Source organism: Varanus komodoensis, unplaced genomic scaffold (assembly GCF_004798865.1).
Source record: "Varanus komodoensis strain SLA01 unplaced genomic scaffold, ASM479886v1 scaffold1, whole genome shotgun sequence".
Taxonomy (NCBI): Eukaryota; Metazoa; Chordata; class Lepidosauria; order Squamata; family Varanidae; genus Varanus; species Varanus komodoensis.
Window position 1 is genome coordinate 116657858 of NW_025335268.1, and position 19580 is coordinate 116677437.

At 39.0% G+C, this 19580-nt stretch overlaps 1 protein-coding gene across 14 annotated transcripts in view; it reads right to left on the reverse strand.

Moving 5' to 3' along the window:
- MAST2 (microtubule associated serine/threonine kinase 2) overlaps positions 1-19580 on the reverse strand; it is a 202114-nt gene that overhangs the window by 61159 nt on the left and 121375 nt on the right. For 7 of the 14 annotated variants that reach the window (XM_044441608.1, XM_044441584.1, XM_044441565.1 and 4 more), the window contains 6 exons: positions 18323-18343; positions 15259-15337; positions 13962-14116; positions 8028-8103; positions 6675-6884; positions 1095-1196 (listed from right to left, as the gene is read on the reverse strand). In XM_044441608.1, coding sequence (XP_044297543.1) covers positions 1095-1196; positions 6675-6884; positions 8028-8103; positions 13962-14116; positions 15259-15337; positions 18323-18343 — 643 coding nt within the window. Of the gene's footprint in view, positions 1-1094; positions 1197-6674; positions 6885-8027; positions 8104-8973; positions 9666-13961; positions 14117-15258; positions 15338-18322; positions 18344-19580 lie in introns of those variants that run through there. The other 7 variants (XM_044441647.1, XM_044441656.1, XM_044441662.1 and 4 more) reach the window with 4 other exon arrangements.

Below are 19580 nucleotides of genomic sequence, written 5' to 3' on the forward strand. Positions count from 1 at the left end.
TTCAACTGCTGCACCTGACACAAAAGAAGGTTGCCAATTATGTAGCTGGAGGTCTGTGACCATTCTCAGATTACCTCTCAGCTTGGCTTACTTTGGAAGGCTGGGCCAAGCATAAGAGGAAACCTGAGAATACTTGGAAGGATGGATTCCAGTAGGGTTCCTTCCAACCCTAATGTAAACAATGTGATCAGGATTCAGAGAAGGGTGCACCTAATTTTATGAGTTAAGGGAGTCTAGCTCACAGAATCTACAAACGATTTTTGAAACAGAAGAATGGTGGTCTATTGTTCAGAGGAAGAAAATCCTACTTGAAAATGTTAAAGTTATTTGGTGTTCTTAAGTCGTTTTTGGATCGAGGACTATTATTTTTAACTAGATTAACCAGCCCCAACTTGATAGTCTCCTATCTATCTATCTATCTATCTATCTATCTATAGACATCAATTCTCATTGCCTGCGTCAGTTTTAGTCACAGGTCAGGATGCTGACACTTCTAGTACAAAACATCTAAAACATCCTTCCCCTACCTTGTGCCTTCCAGACACATTTGGACTGCAACACTCAGAATTCCCAGTCAATAGCCCAGCTGCATGGGAATTCTGAGAGTTGCAGAACAAATCCATCTGAAGGTCACAGGGCTGGGGAAGGCTGAGTCACAAGACAGTAGAAAATTAAAATCGATATAAGTCAGTTCCAGCACAAGTGGTCCATTTTAACCAATTTCTGGGGGAGAGGGGGTTGTACAAAATATGAATTTTTCCAACTCAGAAAGAAACAGTCATAGCATATCATACCTGAGTCTACTATAGAAATGTTTTAAGCATTTAAGCTGTCAAACCATAAAAATTCTGTCCAGGAAACATCTTTAATTTGCTTCCTTAATAGCGAAAATGTACCTGCCAGGGATTCTTTAGGAATAGAAATCAGTGTGGTGTAAAGGTAAAAGTGCTTAACTGTGATTTGGGAGATTCAGGTTTTGGTCCCTCTTCAGTCTTGAAGCTCACAGAGTAACTTGGTAATTTCTACTGGATTTACATTTCAGATGCCTGGAATGTGTTGTTACTGCTACACCTCCTGAAAGTCTCTTTACTCACCAGACATTCTAGCAATCGTGCTGGTCGTGCAATGATGATCATCAACTTCTTCACTAGCTGTGTAACAAATGCCACCTCTGAACTCTCTGATCGCTCATGAGCCTGTGGAAAGGACAACACATCATGGTTTAAACAAAGAATTGGCCCTGCATACATTAAGTGTGAAAGCTACCAAGGCATGACATAAGCAAGCAGCAATTAACTTTGCACGTATTCTATACTGTCAAAAAAATTAACACTAACGCTTTCTATGCCAAGCCACAGAAATACTGCAGAAGCTTTATACTAGTAAACTCATTGAAAACTCTTTGCAAAGGCTTTCAATTAATTGCACACTGGTGTAGAGAGGGAACCCAGCTCCCACAAGTTACAGTCTCTCCAGATGGATAGATGGATTCTTCAGCTTCAGAGGAGAGAGGCAGATGACTTGGCAGTTTCATGGTTACAAAGTAAAGATACCCAGACAGAACAGGAGAACCAGAATGCCTTGGAAAAGGATGAAGATATTTCAGAACAAGGAAGGTTGGAAATTGAAGGGGAGTTTCCTTGGCTTTGTAAAGAGGAGGCAGACTAAGTAGACCAATGAAGCATCCAACATTTCCACCATCTAGCTCTCAAACAGTGGAAGTCACCCTAAGAATGGAGTCGGGACCTTTCTGAAAGGGAGAGAAGACAGGGATGCTCCACTTTGAAGCCAACTGTTCACAAGGGCAACTTTCACTCCCATGTGTCAAAGGGAGCATTACTTTGATTTATGCTGTTTATAACCTGTAGAGTTCAAATACAGGCTTCCATTTGTAAAGTTTCGTCAAAGGTCCCACCTTAGACAAAAAGGTGGGAAAGTGGGAAAAGGTGGAAAGAGAGATGTTCCTCACAACTGGTTTGTTTATTTAGTTAATTTTTTTATATGCCAAAATACTAGGGTTTTATGTTTAGATATATATTTAATTAATTTTTCGATGTATATCCTGCCTTTTTCCTCAAAGGGCTCAAGGCAGCTTACATCATTCTCCTCCTCCATCTTATCCCCACAACAACAACCCTGTGAGGTAGGTTGGGCTGAGAGTCTGTGACTGGCCCAAAGTCACCCAGTTGGCTTCATGGCTGAGCGGGGACTAGAAGCCAGATTGTCTGCATCCCAGACCCATGCTCTTTAACCACTACACCACACTGGCTCTCATATTATTTTATTGATATATAATATTTAAACACTAAATCTCCTGCACATTTTTTACAGCCTTCCTTACACAGAGAAAGGAAGAAAAAACTGATTTCTATTTTTTTTCAGTTTAATAAAGGCTATATGAAAAACATACAAGATAATTTTATTCTTCAACAGTACTCTTCAAAGGCATTAAGAACAACTACATAAGTTCTAGAATGATAAACCTTACTCAGAAACAGGGTTCAAAGATCAGATTATTTATTTAATTTATTTCCACTAGCCAAAGCTCTCTGACAACAGTGTAAATAATCTAAGAACTTCCTAGGACCTTGCCAGCACAACAGTTAATCAACAAATGAACAGGGGGAAAACTGCTTACTCATATGTTCCTGCAAGAAATAAAAATCTGTACAAAGAAATAATGCCCCCCGACCACAAAAAACAAAACAAACCCCACAGCCACCACTAAGGAAGTTGGAAAATTATTTACAGCTGATATTCTCAACTGCAACCAACTATGGAATGTATACATTGGGCTCACTATAAGCACTGAAGCAGAGGTATACATCACTCCATTGTATGGGGGGAAATTACCAACTACTTAATTTGGTTCACATATTTATTATAATAACTGTGAGTTATAATCTATCACAATTCAGCGCGCAGCCGATTTCCTTGGTTTTTCCGAGCCTGCCTCGTGAACAACTTACACTTGTCAGTTCTATGTCCCTCTACTAGCAGAGGAGACATAGGGTGTGCGGGACAGCAGGAGACATTTTAGCTCCACACTGAGCGTACTTGCGGAAAGCCACCCGCTGTGCCATCGGGTGAACGAGGAGGAAAGTTTAGCAGCAAGGAAAAAAGGCAAAGTGTGAGGTTAAGACGATAGAAGGGGTTTTTATTTTTTTTTAATTTATTCGGGGGGTTGGAAAGGGGGTGGGGGGGAAGGGAAAAGATATAAAGTGGGGGTTTGGTAGGGGTAGTGAACAACTGGGAAAAGGGGTACGACGAAAGTTAGAAGTTCAGAAATAACTGAAGAGAGTACTACAAAGTAAGTACTACGAGTTTCAGATGAGGAGACAAGCGAAAAAGGCCTGAGACATGGCGAACAGCGATCGCAGACTGGTGAAGGGGCTGGCACTCCGCCCATTTATACTATGCAGGGGGTGCAGAGTTCCTGCCAAAACCGTTAGAGCTCTTAAATCTTCCCGGCAACAGGCACTGCGCAGGCGCAGCACCCATATATGTGTGGTGCATGGAGTCCACAACTATTTGCAACTATTTACATCTGTCACTAAGTGTAACCACTGGGGCATGAAATTAAAATCACTGTCCTCCCTTGGGGTTTAGTAGGTCCAATAGTTATATTCAAGTCACAACTGTGTAACTGAACTAATATACTGATATGGATCAAGACAGAAAACTCCAGACAAGAACCAAAACATCTGCACTTAAATTCTATTAAGAATTACAGTTCCCATTAGGTTTTCACTTTAAGTGGGTAACACTAGCTGCTATAACAGGGGTGGCCAGACTTGCTCAACAGAAGAGCTACATATGGTAAATGTCAGCTGTTTGAGAGCTGCAAGTGGGTGCCCACTGGTGGCAGCAAGCGGTGAGCTCAAAGAGCCACATGGAACTTGCGAGCCTTGCTTTGGCCACCCCTGTACTATAATGTAATTTTATAACACCTCTGCCCTGTGCTTGACAGGGCAGAAAAACCTGTTCTCTTTTAAAAGACTGCAAGAATAAATTGTATAAACTAACCAGGCATACGTAATTTGCCTCTTCTGGGTAATTCAGTGTGCTGTTTACTTTTATTTTTCAAAATCCCATTTCTATCATAAACGTATTTAGAGTATATGTGTGTGTGTGTGCGCGCGCGCGCGCGCATGGGTATGTATGTGTGCATATCAGTGTATACAGATACACACACACAGTCTGATTAAAATATTTTATAAAGATAATTAATTTTATCTGATAAATGCAGTATTACAGCATTAAAATATATCTTCTTTTTAAAAGACTAGTAACCCAGACTAGATCATGCAGAGTTGAATCCTAATGCCTGCACATGTGAACAAAAGAGGTATCATTTGAATCCCCGATTCATATTGATCCCGCCCCAGCAACACATCCCATGCCGTTCTTAAAAATCCTCCACTCTCAGAACCAGAGTTTGGATGGATGATGGTGGTGCAGGCAGCAAGGATATTTTGCAAACTGAAATCTACTCATAGGATCTACCAAAATGTATTTTGGAGTCTTTAGAACTACCATATTCAGTTCAGCTACAGCAGTGCTTTACATCTACATGGTATGAACAGAACAGTTCAGTATGTTTCATGAAACCATAGGAATTAAGAGCACTCAGTGTAGCTGTCCTGTGCCCATTCTTTCCTTCTTAAGCTAGGAATACGCTTGACTGATCCTTTTTACATTCAATCGGTTTATAATAAATCTGGGGGGAAAATCTTTTTTTGACTAGGAAACTTCCCAAATGGACAATGGGAACACTGTGGACATAATCTATACTGGGAATGGAAATGTTCCTGGCTTTTTGTTTTTATAGGAATGCATGACTACTACAAATAAGTCTTATTTCTTCTACTATGTTTTTCCTATAGACCTGGAATATTTGCTCATTCCCCCCACCCTCTCTCTCTCTCTCTCAGAATAGTTTTATTGTTTAGAAAAGATACAGAAACTGTAGCTTTAGCTCAGAAGGTAATGCCTGTCCACTGCAGCTGAAATATGGCACAGTGCTGGAAAAAAACACGGCCAAACTCATCTTTGATTGCTTTGTTTCTACAAATAATCCGTGTTTACTATGAAAAATAAAATAAAAATAAATAAAACACTCTCAAGAATATTTTTTCAAAGAAAAGGAGTTTCCTTTTTATGAATTTGAACTTTGAGGTACAGGCATTCCCTGGGTTATGAATTAGTTCCATTCCTGAGAAAAGGGAAATGCATCTTTAAGTCAAATTTGTATCTAAGTCAGATCACATACAGTTGGTCCTTCACATTTGTGGGGGCTAGGGGTGCAGGACCCCTGCAAAAGTGAGAAAACTGTGAAGATCTCTACCCCCTACCCTCCCAAACTCACCAGCACCTCCTCTTTGTACCAAGGAAATGCTGGAAAGATTTCTCCTTCTGAATGAGCAGGGCAAGAAGGCATCCTTTGGAGGCCTCTTTCCCACCCCTTTTGCTTCCTTTCTTTGCATGGTGATGCTTTGGAAGTCCTCCCTCTCTCTCCTTTCACTTCCTCTCTCTCTATGGTGGTAACAATTTTCTGCAGTAGGACTTTAACTTGAATTTTTAAATTACTAGGTTTTATGGCAGTTTGTTCATACATACAGGTTGTTTCTAACTTGGACGTTCATAACCTGGGGACTGCCTGTATTTAAAAATGCAAATAAGTGCCTACACACCTGATCTAAGCAGAATCTTCAATTGGCTTATCTGTTTTCATGACTATCTTTGTATTACTACCCTACTGTAGTATTTCAGATATCTTCAGTGATTCTAATGTCCACTGGGCTTCATGGGTTTCCAGTTCTTCCCACATCTATTTCTGAATGCAGATGGACACCAAAGAACATTCCTCCTCTTGAATATAGCAAAAGACAAAGATATGTTCCTATCTGAGAAAATATCAAAATTGAATTTAAATTTAAAATCCAAAACTCAAAATACACTTTCTGAATTAACAATTATGTAAGGTATTTAGCATAGGAGGATAATGTTATTCCAAACAGCAGGTGGGACAGGAATAGCAGGACTAGCAGGTGGGACACAATTTAAGTTAAAGTCAACTCTGCACAAAAGACCTAACAAATATAAACTCCTTGTTTCTTGGAGGTTCAGTGTTCACTTTAAAATGGGATTCCTTAGTCACAAGAGCGAAAAAAGCATAATAAATTAAGATCCGGATAATGTGATGAACCTTATTAATAATTATAGCTATTTGCCATGGAGGGAAAATGATCCCACATAAAGTCTTGGATTTCTTTCCCTGCTCTATCCTTCTTCTGAACAATTGGAGAGAGAATTTGAGGTGTAATAAAATTTCCAATGGCAGTACAGAGAGGTTCTACTTCACACACTAGATCTAAATAAACATCTTACTATTTAGAGCCAGCAAATATTTTCTTCTCTAGTGAAAGATATATTAGCACACTTGCTTGGATTGACTGGAGGTTTATTGTTATACAAGCATCTAACTGTACATCTTGTTTACCCTTACCTTTGGCACACTGTAGGCGGAATTACATGTGGGGGAGACATGTGAATTATTATATTTAATGGCAAGTAAAGCTGAACTTGAACTGATAAATTTTGACTCTACCAATTCTGCTCCACAGGAGCATGCAAGAATAAGAAACAGCTGTATCTACTGCAAAAATACTTACATCCTGGAGGAGTTTCTCAAGGTTTTCCTGTAACTCATAAAAGTACCGAGAAGTAATAAGTCCTTCACGCGATTTATCCAGACAGTCTCTTGCCAACTCAATAACTTGATGAAGAATAAAGCTTAGGACTCCATCTGCTAGTTGCAGCACATTTTCTGATGTACTGGATGCAATAAAGTCAGCCAGCCGTTCCTCCATCTGGGCTGTGGCCTAAAAAGTGTCAAAGAATAATTATTGGTATTTGCTACCAGAAGATCTACAGATAAACATATTCAAACCATGTTTAGTGATTAGGAATTTTGACAATGGAGAATTAAACTCTCCATTGCCAACATTCCTAACTGATCAAACAAGTGTCATGAAGTTCAGTCATATTACAATCTAGTTTAAGCTGCTCCTTGTCCTGCAAAAGAAAGACAGTATTTCCCAAGAACTGCTCTACCTCATGAAGTGTACATGAGACGATAGCTATCAAGTCAAACAAAACCAATTTATGAGCGTATGTGAAGTCTGTAAGCTCATGAAAACTAATGTAATTGTGCAACTGGCTTCTCTTATTAGCCTAGTGATGTACCTAGGTACCTGATAGGCACCTGGGAAGAGGAGTCACCACTGGTAAACTTCCTAATTTCTACCAACACTTCCTAATATCTAAGGCAAGAGCACATAGAGAAGGGTCTCCAAAGGAGATTTTAAAGGTCTAGAGTGCTTACATTGGAGGAAATGGTCATTTTAGAAATAGCCTAAACTGATGTAGGAAAATGCATCCAATTCAGTCATAACTTCCAGAGAACCTGTCAAGTGAGTCTGTTGCAGACCAACAAGTGCATTCCAGCATAAGCTTTTCTGAACCAGAATCCACTTCATCTGATGCATGTTGCGTATGATGAAGTGAACTCAATGCCACAGAAGCCTATGCTACAATATATCTGCTAGTTAAGGTGCCAGAAAGCTTATTTTCCCAGTTTGGTCATGACATCTGAAACATGTAACTATGAAATTTAGGATAGGATGTGGTATTACAATGCATATACCTCAAAAGTCAAAGTAATTGTCATAAGCTCTAAGAATCCTAGAGGTTCCATCCCATGTGCCAAAACCCCTAGTTTTCCTGATTTTGTGTAACCCTTACATATTTTAAGTACAAGACCAATACAAATGCAATTTGTAACTTGCAATACATTGGGGTACTATTCTTTTAAATGAGCAAGGTCCTTTTCTTAAGAATCTGAACACTACAACATTGCAGTGTCATCAAATATAGGATCTTTGTTTCAGAAATTACTTCTGATTTACAGACTTCCTATAGTACCATATTAAAATGAGTGATAAACAGATTGCTCTGGTTCTTACCTTTGGAAATCTTTCTTTGTATACATGGTTCATCATTATTATTTCACTGTCAAAGGACACTGGAGAACGACCAGGACTGGAGGAAAAAAGTTAAGAATTTAAGCCAAGCTGAAACCTAGGCAGTATGACTGGGCTGTTATTTGCCAACTACACTCATCAGTACTTTAACATAAGTACAAATGAACAGGCATAAAAGCAGATATGTAAGGTATACCCTCCATGAATTGATATTTACCAGTGTCTGTCACACTGCCTCAGGCAAATACAAATGACAACAGTGCTCATGTAGTTTGAATATTAAAAAGAAGAAAAGGAAGCAAACAGAGTTACTCCTTTGGAACCCTATGAACCAGGTAACCAAATATGTTCTCATTAACTGTTTTACCTCAGATAAATGTGACATCATGATCCCTTCAAAATGCATACGTTTTACTCATTTAGGTACAAGACCTAGTCAAGAATATATTGTTTATGACCCTCCTACATATTTATGACCTAATTAAAAGAAGTCAAAACCACTGCAAAGACTTATGCAGACTGTAGCCCTATGAAATTTTTAATACACTTACAAAAAGGAATTCTAGATAGAAGTTAAATTTAATAGTACTCAAAATAGGGGTCTGATCTCTACAGTAAACTGTGTAATTTTAGAAATAAATTGTTATTCAATTTGTATTTTTCAAATGTATTTGATATCCTTAGAAAATTAAAAATGATAATTTAGAATGGCTTTAGATTACTTCTGGACCCTGGCATATCTCTACTGGCAGCTATGATAAATGGACTGGGTTCCAGAGAGAAAGAAATGAGGGAGACGGCATCAGCCAAACTAATAGAGATATATCTAGGTTTATATATCTCCTATTTTGTAGAGTTAATGTCATATGTGCAACTGGCACAAGAAATACTTTAATTACTTTATCAATAGCATGTTATCAATACTTACAAATCAGGAGTTATGTTCAAACTGTCTTCAACAGACATGAGCAGATTTCTTTGTCTTTCAGACAGGCAAAAAATATTTTATCAGTTATATAATGCAAGAAAAATGAGAAAACTAATACCACAGAACAGCTGTGGCAAAGACTAGTTCTCTCAAGCCATCTTCTCTCCCAGGAACTCTATATATGTCTGAAATCAAGAAATCTGCTGAAACCACCAAAATGTAACTAGCTGTTACATTGACTTTTTTCTTTTATCTGCATGTCTATGCATGTTCTCACCTTCTCTTCTCTTCCTGTGTCAAAACTTCCTTTCTCATCTTCTTTATACACACTGACAGGTGGTGTTATTGATTTAACTGGGCTATTTCTCTAGAATGTCTCATTAAAATCTTCCCCATGTGCTAGACTGCATTGGTATAAGCTGCTCCTTGCAAATTTAAGGGTATTTCACAAGATTCTGGTAAATTCAGAAACAGAAGCCAATTAACTAGACAAGTTGAGTGCATCCAACTGGTTTTTTTTCCTAGTCTAAATTGCATCATCCATAAGATCAATGGATTATCAGGAGAGCTCTCTACAAGCACAAATTACTACTTGTATTTGTGATGAATAATTCAGAAAATCTGTTGACCACATGCACATTGTAATTTGGTACGCCAATATAAAGATCCATACTTGCACAGAGTAATTGTGTGACATATGATAAATTAGTTCACCATTATTCATCACATACTAAATCCGGACTATTGGGTAAGTAAAAAATACAGTGTATTAAATAATGTATAATACTTTCAATACTGCAAATTGAACTGCTTGTCAGGCCTGGTTTCATATAAAAGTTAGCCTACTCGAACCTTTAATAGTGGAAGGAAGAAAGCAAGTTACTACTAAGGCATTTTGCCCAATGTAATTAAACATTTCCAAAGCTTTTATATTCATGATCCCAAAGTAGTGAGAGACAGAAGTCTAATGGGAATGTAACACATCTGCCAAATGTGTTAGAAAACTATGGAGCAAGATAAAAAGATGTAATATCTGGGTCACAGGCCGACCTGACAGACAGATCTAACAACAAAATTCTGCTTCTCCCTTTAAGCAAAACATTTTGGAACAGTATTTTTGCTAGAGGGAACACATTTTAAATCCTAACAGATGTCACTACCTGAGTATGCAAACAATATGATTTCCTCTCATTTCAACATCATGTATCACAAACTGGTATGTAATGCTATGACTCATTCTATGGTAAAGTAAGGCAGAATGAGGTAATGTAGAAAGAAATCACACTCACTGCAAAACAAGATCTATTTCCTTGAAACCTGACTTTATACTATATTAATACTGCCATTATTATACAAAACTGAATGACAACTTGGCATGAATATAATTTTGACAAAGACTTAGACTATGACTACATGGCGTAACAATCTATCATGGATTACAAACCACAGTGAGTTCTTGGGTCATTTGAATCTAGACTGCTTTCCATAGAATGGCTTAACTTCTGGGCAACAAGTCAACCTGACAACCTATTGGTTATTCCAGGGGTTGGTCAATTCATAATGGGTTGACATGTCAACTGAATTTGACAAAGTAATTTCACTATGTGCTCTGGGTATCAACTAATGAACCACTCTGCAACCTCACTGCCACTCTTTGGGATCTTGCCTGTGTCACAACCAGTGACAGAGACCCATGTTACATTTTGGAGTGACTATCACTATTTCAACACTGGTTATTGTGTTGTGTTGCTTTTTTGCCCCCAGCAACTGTTCATTTTTTATTAAGTGAGCCTTTTGCGAGTGCATAGGAAAACACTTGCAGCCATAGCTAGTCTTTCCTGGTCAATATCCTTCTGTGTTTCAGCTGTCAAAGAAAGTGGAGAAGTGGCATACTGCATACAGGCAAATATATACACCATTTATTGATATCCCATCATTTTTCTTACAAAGAACTCTAATGTTCTCTGTTATGCCTTAAATAACTTTCCTCCTGTTCCTCTCAATTTTATTCCCACAACAACCTTGAGGTAGGTTGGGCTAAGGGGGAGTGAACAGCCCAAAATCACCCAGTTGGCTCCATGGCTGACTAGGGACAGGACCCAGATCTTCTGAGTCCCAATTCTGCACTCCTAACCATTGTGCTACACTGGCTCTCACAGTTATCAATCTAGTTAAAATCACCAGTTAAAGGAAGAGAGGGAAGATAACCCTCTCGTTAACAGCCCAGAGCCAATGGGAATGTGGCAGTATATAAAAATCAAAATAAATTAATATCACCCCCTTAGCAATGCAATACTCTTATTTTAAAGTATTGAACTGACAGTTCTCCATGCCTTCCACCTTTTCAACACTTCCCCAAGTCTCCAGCTATCTCCAGAAAGGGGAAATATTCACTCACATCTGTTTCTTGGCTCCTTTCTGGGGCACTGTCTTCTGTGATTACTGCCAAACATAGAAAAAAAGCCCAAACCCTAGTAAGGCAGGGGCTCCATGAGGACATACTGTTGGTTGCTGGTGCCCTGTTTGGTCCATTCTCTTTCACTAACTTGTAAGGAATATCTGTACATTTTTTGGACCAGGGAAAAGCATGCAAATTTAATGGCTGGGAAATAATTCAAGGATAAATTTGCACTAATTTAAGGCCTAGGCAGTAAAAGCAAGGTAATTTATAAACCAGAAGTAACTGCTCAGATGCACACATTTCCATTTTATTTACTTCCCAGACATTAAATTTGTGTGTGTGTGTGCATGCATTGGTGTATACATGTATAAGTCAGAAAACTGCAGTTAATGACAGCAGTAAGTGCTCTGAAAATGAGCTACATAAAGTGGCAGGAATTCACATCTTCCCTTTCAGAAGTGTTTGGAGGCTTAGGGAACTGTTGAAAAGGTTGAGGGCTTTTCTCGATAAAATGCATTTGATGAACATTTGCTAAGACTGGACTGGGAAAGTTTCTGAAACACATACATCAACACGTATGGATTGTGATTTTAATTCAAAGGAACTATCTTTTCTAATTCAACAGGTCATAACTGATCCTGGCAGCCTTTTGTCCACTTGGGGCAGGGACTAGACATGGATGCTTGCATTCTCCATAAGTATTTAACTTACGGTTGTTTGTTTAGAAATCAAAATTATTCTTTTATTGTTTACTTCACAATGTCCATTCCCACTTTGATGCAGTTGATCAATGCATCATTCAACCAAATGATATTCATTCAAACTGATGCCAACTGGAGATACTATTTCTCCATCATTAAGAAGTGGAATATTGAACTGCCAGAGATCAGGGGGCACAGACAAATCTGAAAATTGCAATTCCAGACAGACTGGGGCAAGGTTTGAAATTACCCATATTTCAGTCTTACAAGCTTTAACTTATCTTAACTAATTATAAACAATTCTGATATACCAATGAAATATATGTGCAATTACACTCAGTAAGATACAATATCATATAACACTGAAGTGTAAATCTCACTGCTACTTTTTACTTGTAGGACAGCATATTCTGATCCAACATGGGATCTGAGACCACATTAATGTCCTTTGCCAACATTAATGTCCTTTGTCAAATGATCATATACAATTCCAACTTTCAATTAAAGAAGATGGATTTGGCTTCCCAGATGCTGTGTTATATCACTGGACCTGTTTGCTGACCTGTATAAAATTGTGTTCATGTTTACTTAGAATAGATTTTTAACCTTTCTCAATTTTGGAATCATGGTCTGAACTGTGGCTTTCAGATCGAGAAAAGTATCACTGCCACTCTATAAGACTCTGGTGTGTCCGCAACTGGAGTACTGTGTTCATTTCTGGGCTCCACATTACAGGAAGGATACAGCCAGTTTGGAATCGGTGCAGCATAAGGCCACAAGGATGGTGGCTGGATTGCTGGGAAAGCCATATGAGGTGAGGGAACTGGTCTTTTCAGCCTGGAGAAGAGGAGACTCTGAAGGGACCACACACCCTGGGTATCTGAGGTGTCACGCAGAGGTGGGTAGAGACCTATTTTCCCTTGCAGAGGAGGGTGGGACACATTCCAATGGAGCAAAGCTCAGGGAACCTAAGTTCAATTTGGATGCCAGGAAGTACTTCCTGACAGTTAGGACCCCTAGGATATGGAATGGGCTTCCACATGAGCTGGTTCAGTGAGGATGTTCAAGGATAGGCTAGACATGCACATAATAGGTGCGTCATCAGCAGAGCTGGCTGGAGCCGGGGGTCAGACTAGATGGCCCAGGAGACCCCTTCTGACTTGCTCTGTTTCTATGTTTCTATAAACACTCAATGGAAGTGGATGGCATTAAGCTTCCAGCAATTTTAAATGGATATGATTCCACCCACTGTTATGGTTGCTCAAGACATGTGGTAAGCTATATCATGTAATTCAGAGGGTTGAAGTTGCAGGGTGGCCAGTTCATTTACTTGGTAAAGCCATTCAGAGTTCATCTTCTTATGGGTTGCGTTTAACAGTTCCTGTGCTCTTCCAGCCAAAGGAGTAGTCTGTAGTTTCATCACAGAGGAAAGGAGGGCCTTGCACTGCATTCTAAGGATTATCAGTGTGCTGTAGTGGTTTGAGTGTTGAACTGGGACTAGACCAGGGTTTTACCCCACACTTGGACCTGAAGATTGTCACTGACTCTCTGCTTAACTCACCACACAAGGTTGTTGTGAAGGTAAAATGGAGAGGAGAAGGATTGTGCAAATCACAATGGGTTCCTTGCAGAAGGGAAAAAAGGTGGAATAGAAATATAACAAACAGCAAAAATTAACACCCATACCCAAGCAGTACCAACAAACAAAAAACTCTAGCCATGGGTTGTTTTAAGGTCTAGTACGGCAACAGTTGGTTCACAAAAGATGTTATGATGCTGCAGCAGTTGAAAGCTGAAAGTGAATGAAGTGGTTGCTCCTGAGGGCATACATTAGAAAACCAGGCAGAAATGAATCTCAAAGACCAGAAACAGGATGCAAAGTTTACCTGAGGCTACGAGATCGGGGTCTCATTGCTGGAGAATGCCGTCCTTCCTCATCGGTAATGCTTTCTGTGCTGAAGTGCTTTGTCAGGAAATGAAGTTCATCTGCTGTTGGTTGATAGGGCAGCTGGTGCAACTTTTCCTGAGATGAGCATGATGACTTAAAACAAAATAGATTCAAGAAAATGCTCAACATAAGGTACAGACTTAATATACATAAACATACAATTATATATGCATCATTTCTTTTGTTCAGGGAAGAAAAATGACATGCTTATGGAACTTCCAGTTACCCCTGGATCCCCCAGTGAAAGAAAGTGGTCTAATACATAAGCAGAGGAACTATGGAGGGACAAAGCTGTTTCTGAAAAGTGTAACATTTTCTGTTCTTAATGATTGAACAAAATAAAATATTGAAAAGGCTTTTATAAAAATATGGGGGCATATATGTAAGTGCAAAATTTTTCACCTGTCTTGCATAGTTCAGAATTAATAATCTCAAGTATTTTCTCAATTGATCATCACTCTCTCACTAAAGATATATCACAAAAACAAACAAAAACAAGGTAGATGCAATGGTTATGAATTTTTTTTTCCGATTTATATTCTGCCTTTTTCCTACAAAGGGCTCAAGGCAGCTTGCATCATTCTCCTCCTCCATCTTATCCCCACAACAACAACCATGTGAGGTAGGTTGGGCTGAGAGTCTGTGACTGGCCCAAAGTCACCCAGTTGGCTCCATGGCCGAGTGAGGTCTCGAACCTGGATCATCTGAGTCCCAGTCCCATGCTCTTAACCACTACACCACACTGGCTCTCCAGTGCTACTTTATGTATGCATGACCATCATTTGCAATTTATTGTCCAGTGTGGATTAGCCAGTCCAAACAGGTCATTTCAGATTAACCAGTGACAGAACTTTCAAATTCTGTAACATAGTCAAACAGTGCTTTTCCATAGTAACAGTTCACACATCCAGTTAATCACAAATGGTGTGTATGAATGTGTGAACCAGCCCCCAGGAAATTAGTAAGAGTATGCATTTGCTATTTTTAGAAATATATTTCAAATGACTAATACAAAAAGGTGGAGGATGGTCTGAAAGAATGGTTTATATTAAACATTCGAAATGGTTCTGAAGCCCCACTAAAGTTACAAAACCAGTGACTGTAAAGTTGACAAGTAATAGTATAAGTCACAGAGAGAAATCAAAAAAGAAAATATATATATAGTTAAGGTATCATGAACTACTGAAAGAAAAAAGAACATAATATAAGTAATTTACTGGATAAAATTAACTTACTGAAACTGTTGAACTGGGAGTGTTTGTTCCATACCCAGATGAAGGGAGGGAGGCCAGTGACCAACGACGTCCATCTGTCCTACAGAGAGAAGCAAACTGTATTACTTATCACTGCTACTAGACAACTATAAGTAACAGATTTCTTCTGTATTAATAACTAATATGTTTACTTTAGACATCTACTTCATTTCTCCACAAAATAGTTTCAGGCTAGCTACAAAACTATCAATCCTAATAACTGACACAGATGCACCCTGCCCTCAGATGAATGGCTATGGATGCCACAAATTGTTTATTAGGTTCCTTGAAACGCACTACATTTCACTGACTTAAGAAACAACCTGCTTGAAACCCTCCATACTTGTTACATTTGGAGCTGTGGTGCAATTTCAGTAATTTGATACCCCATCAGTACAATGTTTCAAATACGATTTTGTAGACAAAATGTCTATCAATATGAATTGCCAAGTTCTCAGCAGACTGAAATGGCATAAACTGATCAAGAACGTATAATTCTACACAGTTTACAAAATACAGAGCTAATTTTTAATGAATGATTCTCCCAGACAACATCCACATAAATAGCTGGTCTACAAGACATGCAGGACACTGATAATACCTTTCACATAACTCACAAACCTAACAGTTGTGTTTTGGAGATAATGTTGGGATTTTGTTTGATTTTGCTCTTCAGTAATGGGATACTACAGATACTGTTGTTCAATAGCTATAGTCATAAGCATATCCAGTATCTGAAATGGGGGTAGGCCACATGTATTCCGTACTTCAGGCCACATTGGTCTATGCCACTTTGGGACCGGTATGAGATGTATAATCTGAATGATACAATATACAAGACAGAAGAAGGCTCTTCTCACACCATATCATTGCTAAAAGAAATTACTGATGTAGGAACTACGCTCACTTCTCCAGAAATATAGCAATTCAGGCCTGTTACCACAGAGTCTGAATCAGAACTGGAAGAAGAGGCAGAGGCAGAATTCTTAGCTAAATTATCAAGGCCACTGGGCTCAGAAATAAGCTAAGAGGATGGTAAGAACCAGGCCACATCTGATTCAGTGAAAAACTGTTGAACTACCATCTGGAGTAAGAATCAGCGTTAAATGGGAAAGAATAGTATAGGAGCAGTCCCATAGTACAGCATCAGAGTATAACAACAGACCAAATGAATGGCATCCAACACTCCTGCTACCTGGCCAACAAGAGTAGGAACCACTCTGACCATGGAGCTAACTTCTGGTTGGGAAAGGAGGAAAAGGATTGCGTTTAGAACCGTCTACTGTATCCCTAATAGCTTGCATTCTAACTTCATTGGTATCTTTTGTTAATGACTTTGCAATACTCCTTTTTTGTATCACAGAGCCAGCTTAGCTGGCCAGTTTTAACATAATGACTATGGCTAGAAGCCTCTGGTTCTGATCTACTCAGAAGCAGAGTAGGACAGGCATCCAACAGCTGCACACAGTCTCCTCTTCTAATTTAGCACTGACAACACACATGAGACTCCTAGAAAAATTGCCTTTAAACAAGGGTTGAGTCAAGGTCTTCAAATGTTATAAAGAGAATTTTAACAAGCAATCCATAGGTTCAGTGTCTCAGTTCAATAGCTGTGAATTGCTTTTGCTAGTTTTACATTTTAGATTCAAAATGTTTAAACTGAAAATTGTGATACATGCAGTTCTTAAGAATGGAATACTGTCCAACGGTTTAATACATGATCAACAAGATAGTGCAATGTTAACAAGTACAGAAGGAGTTAATGGAAGTAATTTTTTTGGAGATGTCTGTTTACCTTGCATTTGATTTTTTACATTAGATTAAATGGTATAATTGCTGTTTTAGCTAGAAGTGACAGACAGAAGCGACTGAACATTCCTATAATGTGTCAATTAACAAGTGTGCTCTCAACAGATCCTTTACAAGGCTATTGCTAAATTATCCTTATTCTACCTAGTAATTCAAAAGGGAAAAAAGTATAACTATGCAAGTTTCCCATATCTTCTATTTCATTCAGAAAAACAGTTTAAATCTTTGTTAAGATTAGGAAAAATAAGCATTTATTAAATAATACCTTCATGCAAAGGAACATACATTTTAAAGTTGCAGTTACAGAATCCATGCTGCAATTAAAACCCCAATTTAATCAAGCTTTTAAACATGCAGATCGTCAAATATCACCGCTATTTTTCTGTTGTGTATTACACTTTATACATCAAATGTACACCCACTGAATTGCCATCTAGATTACAATGAACTACAAAATTAGTTTTGAAGCCGCAGAAAGATTGACTGTTGGCCCATTTATTATGAATTATGTGTTGAAAAATATTCCAAGTCTTTGCAAAACAGTAACTTCTTGGGATAATTCAAACACTGAGGACCTTTCTAAAACTCATGCTACTCTAGGTAATAACATAGAGCAAATAAGTGCTGATTTCCTAAACATAGAGGTTGCTTCCCAGTGACTTTTTGGGGAAGATGGTTACAACTACTTCTGAGTGCTTATGGAACAACCTACTACATAGGTTGCTCCTATCAGGTAAATGGCTCTCTAAAATCAATACACAAAGTGAGAATTCTGTCACTGATACTGGACACAGTATCTCAGCTGAGGTGAAAGAGAACAGCATCCATCTGCTATATATGGCTTCTCAAGAAAGCATTTCTTTGCAACAGCATCATATTGCTGTTTCATATTTAGATTATATGACTCTAACAGCCAGTGTGGTGTGGTGGTTAGATGGCTGGACTGGGGACCTGGAGATCCAGGCTCTAGTCCCCACTCAAGATACAAAAATCAATGGGTGACTTTAGGTCTATCAGTCCAAAACAGGGTTGTTTTTGTGCGGATAAAATTGAGCTATGTAAGCCATCTTGGGTTTCTCACAAGAGGAAAAAAGGTGGGATATAAAAGCAATGTAATAATAACAGAAATTCATTTTAATTGGCAAAGAGTAAGTACCAGCTTGCTAAATGGGGTTATAATAGCATGTAAGCTTATTGGGATTGTAGCATGCAAAATCATTCCATTTCCATTGATTACCTGTCTGCCCTGTGTCCATGGCTATACAAAAGAAACAGTATCAGTAATAAAAATTGGGAACAAAACCATCATCTTGTTGAAAACATATAATAATTTGTTAATGCCGTTCTTGCACTTTTAAATTGCTCTTGAAACATGTTTGAAATAACAATATATAACTTCACTGAATAAGTATATAAATGAAAAGGTATAATAAAAGGTGAATGTAGGATGAGTCTGCAGTTTATGCAGTTTATTTACAATGTAATAATTCCAAAACCACCAAAATGCTGAGTTTTGATAATTGCTCATCTTTGTTTCTCAAGGTTAAAAAGTGCTCAAATTTTGATATTAATAACAAATAACTGATAGTCAGAAACAAAACCATGAGATTTCAGAACTATTACAAAACTAAAATATTCCCACAGTAAGTGAGAGACAGTATGTTGTGCATCTAAGAAAAACACATGTATGTAAAGTACTTAACAACAACAAAAATGCTTAGTGGGAAACACTCCAGGAAAGGGTAAATAAGGAGTACAAAAATCAGTTGGGGGATTCCCCCTGGTGCTGAGGGATCACAAATTGCATGTGAAGGCTGCCTCAATTGGAAGTGGTTAACGTTTCTCTGAGGGAGGGTTGGGTGCCTGCCCCTTTAAAGGAGGCGGTAGTCCGACCGGTCCTGAAGAAGGCGTCACTGGATCCAGAGATGGCCACTAATTATAGACCAGTGGCCAACATCCCGTTTCTGGGCAAGGTGTTAGAGCGAGTGGTGGCGGGACAACTCCAAGCACTCTTGGATGAAACTGATTATCTGGACCCATTTCAGTCCGGCTTCAGACCCAGGTACGGTACTGAATCTGCCTTGGTCGCCCTGTACGATGACTTGTGCAGGGAGAAGGACAGGGGGAGTGCGTCCCTGTTGGTTCTCCTGGACCTCTCGGCGGCTTTCGATACCATCGACCATGGTATCCTTCTGGATAGGCTTGCGGGATTGGGGGTTGGAGGCACTGCTTTGCAGTGGTTCCGCTCCTATCTCAATGGCCGATTCCAGAAGGTGGTGCTGGGGGACTATGGCTCTGCACCATGGCAGCTATGCCATGGAGTACCGCAGGGGTCCATTTTGTCCCCCTTGCTGTTTAACATCTACATGAAACCGCTGGGAGAGGTCATCAGGAGGTGTGGGCTGCGGAATCACCAGTACGCTGATGATACCCAGCTCTACGTCTCGTTTTCCACCAATCCAGGTGAGGCAGTGGCTGTACTGAACCGGTGCCTG